This window comes from Schistocerca nitens, chromosome 11 (assembly GCF_023898315.1).
Source record: "Schistocerca nitens isolate TAMUIC-IGC-003100 chromosome 11, iqSchNite1.1, whole genome shotgun sequence".
Classification (NCBI taxonomy): Eukaryota; Metazoa; Arthropoda; class Insecta; order Orthoptera; family Acrididae; genus Schistocerca; species Schistocerca nitens.
Window position 1 is genome coordinate 189901273 of NC_064624.1, and position 12714 is coordinate 189913986.

The 12714-nt window shown below is 41.6% G+C and overlaps 1 protein-coding gene across 1 annotated transcript in view; it reads right to left on the bottom strand.

Annotated features, from left to right (window-relative positions):
• The window catches only part of LOC126212763 (period circadian protein-like), a 176285-nt gene that overhangs the window by 75098 nt on the left and 88473 nt on the right, over positions 1 to 12714 (bottom strand). Inside the window, exon 9 of the mRNA XM_049940169.1 lies at positions 1921 to 2075. Coding sequence (XP_049796126.1) covers positions 1921 to 2075 — 155 coding nt within the window. The remainder of the gene's footprint in view (positions 1 to 1920; positions 2076 to 12714) is intronic.

Here is a 12714-nt window from a genome sequence, read left to right on the forward strand (position 1 = left end):
CACAATACGTCAGTCACTACTCTGGATGAACTGTGGTATCGTGTTGAAGCTGCACGGGCAGCTGTACCTGTACACGCCATCCGAGTTCTGTTTGACTCAATGCCCAGGCATAACAAGGCCGTTATTATGGCCAGAGGCGGTTGTTCTGGGTACTAATTTCTCAGGATCTATGGACCCATATTGCGTCTAAATGTAATCACATGTCAGTTCTAGTATAATACATCTGCCCAATGAATACCCGTTTATCATCTGCATTTCTTCTTGGTGTAGCAATTTTAATGGTGAGAAGTGTAATTACAATAAATTTCCTCAGTGAATAATATGACATAATGCTGCACAATTATTTTATACAACTTTCTTTTTCTTTTTCCACTAGGGGTTTTTAATTATGACCCTGTACTGAAACTGGGGAATGACTCACACTCATGTCTAGTAAACAAGACTATACACCACTTTCACAAACAACATGGTACACCAATATCTCACACATACAATTTATTGGGTCTGTGTTTTTGCTCTCTCTCTCTCTCTCTCTCTCTCTCTCTCTCTCTCTCTCTCTCTACCACATACCCCACTCCTCCCCAATTATGTACACTAATATTATACCTTCAGAAATTATTCTATGGAGTTGGTGGAGTTGCCAACAAATATTATGTTAGTTTGCACTCGAAGTTAATTTCACTATCCATCAAATTCTGAATACTTCACTTCTTTCTGTGTTAGATTAAAGCTCAGTGAATCATTTCATTTCATGATATTACCACATACACTTTCATTTTCAACTTGTGGAAGTCTCATCGTTTTCATGGATGTGAGACATCATCTGACGATACAAATAAAGAAAATGACCCACCAGAGCTGTATCGTCACAGGAATTTATTTAAAATTACTAGTTTCAGCAAAACACTTGTGGCATCTTCAGGTCCACTAAAACCCACAAAAACCAAAAAAGTACTTTCATTTCATGGCCCGTGTATCATAGAACACATATAATACTAGTCGTCATGGGTTGCATACACCAGAAGTGTATGCTCTCTACGATGTGCTGTCACCACTGCCAAATACTTTGTACAGCACACACTACCGATGTATGTAATCCACAGCAACTAGTACTATGTCTGTGATACACATGCCAAGGAATAAAAAAGTACTCCTTTGGTTTTAGTGGACCTGAGCATGCCGTTAAGTGTTCTAGTGAAACTAGTCACTTTAAATAAATTCCTTTGATGATACAACTGTGGTGGTTTGTCTTCTTTATTTACTTGTGTTTTCTGTCAATGACAACATATTAAACAGGAAACACTTTCTAAAGTTCTGCAAAATATTGCTTATTTGGTCGCAAACTGACTTTCTTAGGACATTGTCAGGTGACAACGGAATGTTGCAAATACAGATAAAATAAGATGCAAATGATACAAAGACTGATGATGACATATAGTGTGTTTACAAAGGAAAGTATTACATTGTTATGTACAAATTCCAAGACTCTTTAAAAAGGCTTCTGCACAATGTGTTACTCTCTACTTTATACAATATTCTTCTGCTGAACAAACACTTTATTTACTCTAGATGGACTGCCTTAAAAGATAATTGCATAAGATAACAAGCAGGAAAAAAACTCGTCTTTAGGTCAATACAACGGGAGATATTTCTAAGGGAATAACACACTGAAATGAGCTTCTTGATTAGTTGATTCCAATTTAGTTTGTTGTCCAGCTATACCCCAAGAAATTTTACACACTCTACTCTGTTCTGTGAATCACCTTAATGTATACTTCTGCAGCTAAAAGGTCTTTACTGCTTGTTTCAAAATGCACAATAAAAGTATGTGCAACTTCAAGCAATATGACCCAGTTAGGGGCCTGTTCATCTGTCACCTGAGCTGTGTCAACACTATGAGAAGAGGTGAGCTGACATTACCTGCAGGACGCAGTGCTGCCCGACGACAAACTCCAGCCGCTTGGTCCAGGGGTTGACAAAGCTGGACCACTCGGTATGGACTCGCGCGTAACAGCCATTGTGGGCACGGAGCCGGTACGGCTCCCCGTGCAGCGTCGACTCGCACTCTTTGCTCACTGTGGAACGAAGTCGAGCTCAAAACGACATCGTAGAGGTCCACACCTTACATCCATTCATTAAGCACTCTGTTTCGATTACCCACACAGAATTTGACATATCATTCTTAAGGGAACCAATTCGACACATATAATGGCAACTTCTGTGAGTGTGATAGAGCCTTTACACTTTACAAGCAACATTGACGAGCCAAAACATTATTACCGCTGGCAAGGCGGCCCGAGCGGGCCGCATTGTGCAGCCTCGCAGGCACTCAGCGCTCAATAACATTGGGGAGAGGCTACAACCCTGTCTCACTCCCTTCCCAACCGCTGCTTCCCTTTCATGCCCATCAACTCTTATAACTGCCATCTGGTTTCTGTACAAATTGTAAATAGCCTTTTGCTCCCTGTATTTTACCCCTGCCACCTTTAGAATTTGAAATTCAGAATTTGAATTTTCATCCATACATGTATTTTTTCTGGAACTGCACAAAGTGTTATACTGAATGGACCGATTTTTTTTCGTGGATGTCGAGTTAATTTTAGTCTTGACGTTGCCACAGGGAGTACGGGAAGTGGACGGTTTACCCTCGCTATCGTCCGATGTGAGAACGCCTCTTTGGAATCATTCGCCGACCGAGATGTTATCGCTTATAAGACCTGGCATTGCAGAATAAATGCTAAGTCCCAATCTAGACGTAGTTATGTATATATTAATATGCCATTTACATTGTATACCCGCTCCTGTCATAAAGTTAGTAATGATGAAAAAATACATGTATGGATGAAAGGACTTGGTGTACTTTCTGAGAATGTAACTAAAACCTTGTACTATAATTATTAATAAAGTCTGGTACGTAGAGTCAGCTGCCAATCGCTAGACGTACATCTGGTGAACAGGTGCTCAAGGACGTAACAATTTGAAAAAAATCGAAAACGTAGTGCCGCGTTGGCCGCCGAGCGCCTGCGAGGCTGCACGATGCAACCCGCTTGCGCCGGCTCACCAGTGGGTACGCGCGCTGACAGTAAGGCTACAGCGCGCGTACGCTATATCGCTCCCACTAGCGACGCTGAAAATTCTAAGTCCGTTATCAGCACTCTTATGTAAAAAAGGTCATTCCCTCAGTCAGTTTACGAAACACAAACAGCGGAGACTCTGCACGGCTTCAATTTACCGAGAACTTGGTCAGTTTTAACAAGTTATGTGGCAGAGGACATCTACACACAAATTACACAATTCTCATAAATTGCACAACAGGAGTTTTTGGCGGCAGATCTGGTAGCCGACAGCGTACCAGACGCGCTCCGTCGAGTTCACATCAGTCGAATTTGGTGACGGAGACATCAATGCGAGTTCCGTATTGCGCTCCTCAGACTGCAGTAGCACGAATCTGGCCTCGTATCACAGACAGTTACTATGCTAGAAGATGCCACCACTGCCACAGAAGACATTAATCGTGACAGGACGCAGAAGGTTCTGAACAGTGCTCACACAGTCTATAGCTGTCACAGTGCGTGGACCACAAAAGCCCTTTCGAATGCCCCTCACAGCATTATACTGCCCCCAACAGCCTGTGCCCGTGACACAGTGTACATTTAGATCAGCTACAGGCCTGGACAATGCCGTATACTGACACAACCGTCGATCCATTGTAACGAGAAATGCAATTTTCCTGGCCAGGCAACACACCTCCATTATATATGAAGACAGTAACTGTTCTCGAAAGAGCAGATTACTGTTGTTGACCGTGCAGCTTTTTCCTGGACTAAATGATGACTAACTGAAACCCTCAGCTGCCGACATGTGTTGTTGATATACCTCGATGTGGACAGCTGAAAATGTGCGGCCCGACCCCGGGATCTCCTGCTCTTAGGGGAATCGCCAAAGTGTGCGCGAGTAATGAGTGAATGGGCAAATGTCTATAAGGTACATTACATACGTAGAATTGTGGACAGTTGGGAATGTGAGTCTCACGGGAGGCGTGCAAGGGATAAGTCCCTGCAGTCGCGCTATTCATCTGTGTCCTCATGGCTCAGATGGATAGAGCGTCTGCCATAAAAGCAGGAGATCCCGGGTTCGAGTCCGGTTCAGGGTGCACATTTTCAGCTGTCCACATCAAGGTATATCAACAACTGTTGGCAGCTGAGGGTTTCAGTTAGTCATCATTTACACCTCCATTAATCCATACTCCAATCTCAATGATCCTGTGCCCACTGCAATTGTAATCAATGACGTCGTCGGGTCAATGTGGGAACGCGGAATGGTCGTCTGCTGCAGGACACGTGTACGACAGTATGTGCCGAACGGTGTGCTTCGAAACACTCGTGCCTCCATCAGCACTGTACCCCATCAGATCTGCCACAGACCACTGCCTATCCTCCTTTACAGAGCTGGCAATCCTCCGTACACATTCTGTAATGAGGCACGGACATCCGACACCTCGTCTTCTGATCATGGTTTCCCCCATTCTTCAACCACTTTCCACAGATGCTCATGCCGATCAGTATCGCCCTTTGCCAACGGGAAACATAACAGTCTGCCCTTTGTCAAAGTCACCTACCGTATTTACTCGAATCTAAGCCGCACTTTTTTTCCGGTTTTTGTAATCCAAAAAACCGCCTGCGGCTTAGAATTGAGTACAAAGTAAGTGGAAGTTCTGAAATATGTTGGTAGGTGCCGCCACAACTAACTTTTGCCGTCGAATATATGTAGCGCAACACAGGCATGCTTTGCAGGCACAGAGATAAATACTGGCGCAAAAACCTCTGCGTCAGTAAATAAATTAAAAAAAAAAAAGAAAAAAAAAAAAGGTGAAAGACCAGCTTTTTTCTCCACCCCGAGTTTCGACTGCTGCATTTTCATACATTATCCAACGAAGTAAATACAAATTCCGTATTGTTCATCTTCGAATGTAGCAGCCTTTCAATGTACTACGAAAATCCGACTGGCAAGACTGTTTGGGATATATGTCAATATAGCCAACTCTATGTTCTGAATTTTTTCCTACCTGTGACAAGAGACGGTTACTAATAGGAACTTTTATGAATTGTGAATCACATGCAGTATTCTGTTCACCATAAGAATAATACGAATATAAACATTTTGCCATGTATTCTTTCGTGTTTTCTGCTATCTCATTTAAATCCTGTCTGCCTAATAAACTACAAAACTAGAGTGAGACAACAGCAAACACGGAAGAATATACATATCGTGTTATGTTTATATTCGTGTTATTCTTACGCTGAATAGTGATACAGTCAGAAATGAAGCACGACAACTGACTAGATTTTTAAATCTAAGATGACTAATTTCTGTGCAGAATGTAATGTACTAAAGAGCCGTCTGCAGAGATTTTCAAACGGAGAAAAATTTTTGCTAAACTTTCCTTCACAACATCTTCTATCATATGCAGTATTTTATTTGGTTCTTGTTGATCATTATCAAAGAAAGCAGCAGTGTTAAGTAACAACAAATAGCAGTCTCTTGCCATTGTTTCACTAATAAGACTATTCCTCTCTTTCTTTTTTTAATTGGAAGCAGCGGTAGCGCATATAAAAGCAAGCCATGCCACGGGTGGCGACAGGTCGTAAACACTCATTATCAGAATGCGACAAACAATGCGTGACACAGTACAGTAATGCATTTTCAGCTTAGAGTGACGTAAACACCTATAACAAAGAGAACGGCACTCATCAGATAAAAGAAAAATAAGCAATCAATTCAAACCAGACGAAGCACATGAAACAGGAAGGGTACCCGTATAAATACGGATGGAGCGCCTGACGCATAGCAGTGGCTACCTGGTAAAGCTTAACTGCTAAGCTTACGACTCGAACCAAACTACTGTAGCTGTATCCTCATTCATTCGACCTAAATTGTGTCTCATATTACAATGGACCAACTTTGTTTCGATTTGGAGGTGCGGCCTAAAACTTTTCTCTCCCCTTGAATTTCGAGTCTCAAATTTCAGGTGCGGCTCAGCTTCGGGAAAATTTTTTTCCTGATTTTGAGACTCATTTTTCAGCTGCGGCTTAGATTCGAGTAAATACAGTATGTTAGTGAATTTCCCTAACCGTGGATAGTGTCATCACTAGAATGATTTCCCAGTCATCTCTGTTCCACTTACATATTTCCCTTACTGCATTACATTGTAGAAAATGCCACCAGGCAGCATTCAGTTATGTACTGGAAAGTGGTCATGATGTTTTGGCTCATTAGTGTATAAAGAGTGTTTGGAAATTTCCATTAAAAACTTCTGGGACTTGTTTACGAGAATGACTACACAGTATTTTGAACATGTAGCCACATTTAGAAACATACCATTTCTGTTCCACAACAGTTTCAGTTCAGATATTTAATTCATCCAGTTATGCTTGAGGAACTGGGCATGGTGCAGTACAACTATTAGGCAACACTTCAAAAGGAAGTATAACGAAACACTGATTTATAACTGAAGCACATTTGTTTGTATATACATTTAAAAATTATGTGTTTACCCAGCATACTATCCGCACATAACATAATGTTTGTGTGTTAATACAAACAAATGTGCGTAAGTGATACATGGATTTTTCATCATGATTCTTTTTCAATTGTTACCTAATAACTGTATTACGTCACACCTTATTTTTATTCCTCAAGCAGAAGTAGACGAGTTAAACATCTGAACTGATACCGTCATAAAACAGAAATTCTACGTTCCCAGACACGGATTCCAATTCAAAATATTATGTATTAATTCCCATCTACAAGTCCTAGAAGTTTGTAACATGAGTTTCCAAACATCATGTATAAATTATTTAGTGGATAAAACTGGAAGCACAATGCTGTTGCCTATATGAAGGTAATAATGCCAGACAACTGTTGTGGATTGCAGGAAAAACTGCAGAAAATAAGTCACTAGTGTAGAGACTGGCAACTGACGTACCGCACGTAAACAGTTGAAAAGATTCACTACTGCTGTACTACACTAATGGCAAATAAATAACTGGAAACAGTAACAACAGTAAATATCTATGCATAACCATTTACAGCAACCTGGTGTGAAATGACCACATAAAACAAATATTTGGAAAGGCAACTACTCACCTATAGCAGACCGATGCATGGGTGCACAGAAACACACAACGGTAAACAGCATTCACAATAGTTTTTGAGCACATCTTTTTCTGGCAATAGTACACACATTCATGCACACACACAACCTTACAGACACCCAAATGCTCTCTCCCATGACCACGTATTTGGTATGGATCCTACATACTGGAGCAGTGTTCTAGGCTGGGTTGCACAGTTGTTGTGTATGCAATCTGCATTTTTCAACTATACCACAAACATATCAAAGTCTCCCACCTGCTCTGCATATGATTGAGCCCGTGTGTTTGTTCTGCTTCTTATTGCTAAAAATTGTTACACTCAGATGTTTATACAAGTTGACTGGTTGCAACTGTGGCTCACCGATATAACAGTTAAAAGATAGTATTTTTTTTTGTTTTGTGAAGTGCACAATTGTACCTTTCTGTACAGTTAAAGCAGGCAGTATTTCATTATAGGCAACTTATCATCTGTAAGGCCGGTATTACACTATCAAATTTCTTTGTCAAAGATTTGATCAAAGATGTCATAAAATATTCTGTCAAATATATTTGACAAAGATCTTTGACGTAGCGCTAGAAGGTGTATTACACTGTCAGCATATTTTTCGTCAAAGTTCAAGATGGCTGACAACAGCAACTTGTTATTAACTGCAGCAGTTGCATGTACCACAACTGCACTATGTGCACATGCGGAAGAGGAGCGGGGGAAAAAAAAGGAAACATGTGGGTGAAGCCGTGGGTTTTACAACGACATGATAAAAGCATTCAACAAAACTTGTTATGTGAGCTTATAGTGGAGGATGGCAAGTCGTACATCAATTACTTAAGAATGGATGAGCGTGCATTTCTGTATGTGCTCAGTGAAGTGTATCCTCAAATCACAAAGCACAATATTCACTTAAGAACTGCTACATCTTCAGAAGACAGGCTCACTGTAACACTCCAATTCCTTGCTACAGGAGAGGGTTATGTTATGTTAGGTTAGGTCAGGTCAGGTCAGGTCTCCAATCTTCGTAATCTATTTTTGTATTCAGCATGCCTCACATTGTAAAGCGCCTCATCAGCTTCATGCATCTCTATTAATTTTGTAGTTGTCGGCACTCACCAATTGTATTTACCGGCAATGTTTATAAAAACACTACAGACGACAGAACGCTGCAGCGATGCTAGCGCTCCACGTGGTAACATGTCACACTGCAGTGAACAGAAGACAAGCGACTTCTTTGATCAAATGTACAGTGAGGCCCTAGACTTGATCAAATATTGGAAGACATTTGACAAAGTTCCCTATCACACCATCAAATATCTTTGACAAAGAAATTTGAGAAAGAAATTTGACAAAGAAATTTGATAGTGTAATACCGGCCTAAGAAGTCAAAGGTTACTATTGTCTGTGATGTCGTTAATAGACAACATCAACAGCAGGGGTCCCCCTTGGAGCCTTTCCCTGGAGCACACCTGAAATTAGTTCTACATCTGGTAATGACTCCCCATCTTAGAAGTACAGGTTTTACAGCACATTTGTAGGGTCGACAGAAGCGTCTGATCCCACGCGGCGGCTTTGACCCGTGACATAAGGGTGTTGTGTGTGACGTCATGACGGCGCGGAGTTTGGTTTGAGTGTGGCTGTCTCCAGTTCTGTTTTATCATATTTTATTTACTTTTCTGATCTGTTCGTTCTATCTCGTGAGATTTTTTTTTTTTAATTTAAAAACACTTATTACTTATTTTAATTATCTGTTTCCTCCAATTTCTGTGTTAGTTTATTATATTTATCTCTCTGATCTGTTCGTTCTATCCCGTGAGATTTTTTTTTAAAAAAGACAAAAAACACTAATCAGCTACTGAAGCATCTTTATCTTCTATGGGTTGCAGGGGTTACGACCCCTGGGGAGGTGGGTGGGTATTCATGCATGGCTGTCTTCACTTACACGTTGTAGCTACGCAAGGCGTCTAAATTTGTTTATATTTAATTTGCCCCCCACCCAAAACACCCCATTTCCCGCGCTTGTCCCGTTAGTGTCATTAGGCTTCTTGTGGAAAGTGTGTGTGTTTGTTTTTGTTTCCGCCATATTTGTGACGGCATGGGTCAAAGCAGACTGGCGGGATCGGACGCTTCCGTATTTCCCATTTGTAACTGCCTACAGATAGCGTCATTTAAATTTCTTAAATCAGACCCACAGTTACGGAGATGACACCCACAACAAAACATTACCAGATTAAGCAGTGGCAGGAGTCAAACTCGGATAGGGAAGCACAGCGCAGTGTAGGGTTTTATCTTTGACCGACCTGCAGTTTGAAGCTGTGGTGACACCAGTGGAGATGACGGCCCCACCTCACAGACTGAAGATGCGTAGGCAGCTAACAGTGGCTGCAATCTAGTGGTAAGTGCCAAGCAGGAATCAGAAGCAATCAGCTCAGGGCTAGTAGGTGGCATGCAGTGGTGGCACCTTCGCAAGCTGTAGGTGGCAGGCGGCAGCAAATGAAGCAAGCAGTTCGGGCACATTCCACACAGCAAATGTAACACACCAGTCAGTGAGGGGTAAACGGTTACTATTGTCTGCAAATTCATTAATATCCAACAACAGCAAGAGACCGAAAACCTTTTCCACCCTTGAAGTTAAATCTACATCTGTCAATGACTCTCTCTCTGAGAAATATAGATTTTAGAGCACATTTGTTAATGTGTTGTTTGAAGCTTTACTGACGGACTAGTTGTAAATGTGGTTTTCGGGCAAGATGTCTGACGATGTGAAATTTCAGCATATTTCATCAATTAGGGTGACCAAATGTCCGGATTAATCCAGACGTGTCCTTTTTAGCTCTTTGTCTGGGGTCCGGGCGGATTTTTACACTGTCCGGCTTTTTCGCAAAGTTGAGCGTAGTACAGTTAAATTTACAATTTGTCGCGTTCTATTGCTCTTTTCTTAAATACTTTAACTATTGGCACAGCCTTCGTGATGAACACGCACGAAGGCGCTGTTAGTAGGTGGCACCAGGATCGTCGATGTTATCGTTGATCGACCTATAAGCAAATGCAAATATCGATTATTTAAAATTTTCCCCTTTCGTATCTTCGCTTTGTATTGGCTTGGCTTCCTGTGGTGCACGTGTGATTTGTGAGTGTAATTTTTAACCGAGTGAGTTATGTAAAATATTTGGCTATGCCTAAGTGTACATTTTATGATGTCCTTTCCTGCAAATATCCGGCTTTCAAGAAAGGGAGAAATGAATTTGAAGCGGAATGTAAGATATGTGGAGCTGGAGCGTACGTCTCAGTGGCCAATAAAGGTAAAAAATAACTCGGCAGATTGGCTGTCATGGTTTTATTTCACTGTTTCATAGTCACTCCATTTATTTGTATTCGGAAGGTTGAAGTGGAGTTTACATGCCGCCAGGAGCTGCTCGAATTGTACATGTTGGTAGCGGTGCGTCGAATGAAAGGAGGTGAATGGTCTTACGTTTTTCGCTTTGTAAACAATTCCGTGCTGTTGACATAACAGAACAATTGACGCCACGCTGTCACCACAATCAATGTTTTTAATTTTTTTTATACTGCTCAGTTAACCACCGCCTGATCATTAGTAACAATTAACTACTATTTTTAGTGGTAATTCCCGGAAGTCACGTGACTTGTCCAAAGCTGACGGGTCGTATCCTCATCTGCAGCTGACCCATTTGATGTGTCCTCTTTTTTATTCCTTTGTCCTCCTTTTTGAAGCTGTTTGTCCTCCTTTTTAAACAATTGCATCTGGTCACCCTATTGTAGCGGGACTTTGAATTTTGCCGCGCTACACTCATTCCCTCGGACATAAATTATACCGTCGCAGCGATATGAGCGCTCTATGGCCGAGAAAATACCAACATTGTAACTCTTTTTTTGTTTTCTATCCGTCTATTGTCTCTTGAGAGCGGAAGCTTAATGCAGACGTGATCTGATGAAGACGAAAAAACTTATTAATGAGTAGACATATTGTGGAAGTTGTTATGACATTTGGAGGAGGGAAGCAATGTAAAATAAATTGTATTTAATATCAAGACGGTTTTGTATACATTAGAAATTCCTGGACAATGAAACTTATTGCAAGATTTCGGAGCAGATTTTTCACGTAGAAATGAAGTAGGAGATTTTTGAAGACCTGGACGCCACAAGAAAGAAGACATGTTAACATGGTAAAGAATGGACTCTTATCTACGCCATTTCCCCCTGTTAGTCACATTGGTTATTCTCTGTCTTTTTTCAAATAATTTTTGTAGTGGAAATTGGTTTGACTTTTGCTCAGAAACGCCACAAGGATCACCCCAACAATAGCTTTTCCGAATCACGAAGTCCGATAGCTTTTCTGTAAAATGAAGTCCGATTTGCATTTCATTCTTTCCCTTTTTCACGGTCATTTACGATTTTAAAAGCCCCTTTTTATTCACCATTTCTTCCCACATTTTCAACCTTTTCTTTTCTTCTCTTTTTCTTTTTTATCAACCACTACACTACCATCAATGCAACTGACCGGCACCTTCCGGTGCGGTGAACTCACTGCCGAGATTGTGACTGAAGCCTCCTATTTACGTCAGTCTGAGAAGAAACTGCACAGGCATGGGATGTGCCAAATACTGTGACTAACAGCACAGATCACCTGATCTGTAAAGAGAGAGACAGAAACGCCACCTGTCAGATAATGAAGTGACACCTTTGACACACAAATAGAGACTGTCGATCGTACTGTGCTCTGCCGCTGATCACCCGGGCAGCCTCTGTCGGAAGCTGTACTCCAATATACGTGTCCACACTGCTGTACGTCCACTGTCGCTGTTGTTATTCGGATATCTCTGTTGCCACGGCTGCATCGTCCCTCGAATGACCGACAGTTCTTCCTTGCGATAATTGTGATATTAACGTGGCCAGTGCTGGATCCCATGCTGTGCCAAGTCGATATCCTGTGTCCTCATTTGGCAGATTAGTTGAGTTGCGAATTTCCTCTCTTCTTTTATAAGAAGACATCGACAAGAGAATTTTGGTCATTTTGTATCCCATACAGTGTCTTGTACTGAGACAACGCTCGGCCACAGCAGATTTCTCTGGTCGGTGAAGACGCGCGTGTCACCGATACTCGATGCATCTGTCCTCCGTTGGGCGACAAGTTTGTCCGGTGTACGAGGGTGGTTTGGAAAGTTCTCAGAACAGAATAGAAAAAAAAGTACTTACGTCATCGTCTTGACGGCCATCGCCCCAGCTCCTGATTGCAGGTAAGTCAAAGGTGCGGCACTGTACCTCCCAATCCTCGACGAGGAAAAAAACGATACCGATATATCGACACATCGACGCAGAAGATATCGACGTGAGTGCCTATAAAAATATCAGCTGTACATTGTAAATATACGTGTGGAGTGCCAGACAATGACGAGCATCAGTTTGTTTGCGGACCGGCGGCGGAGGTTTCAAAAAAATGGTTCAAATGGCTCCGAGCACTATGGGGCTTAATATCTATGGTCATCAGTCCCCTAGAACTTAGAACTACTTAAACCTAACTAACCTAAGGACATCACACAACACCCAGTCATC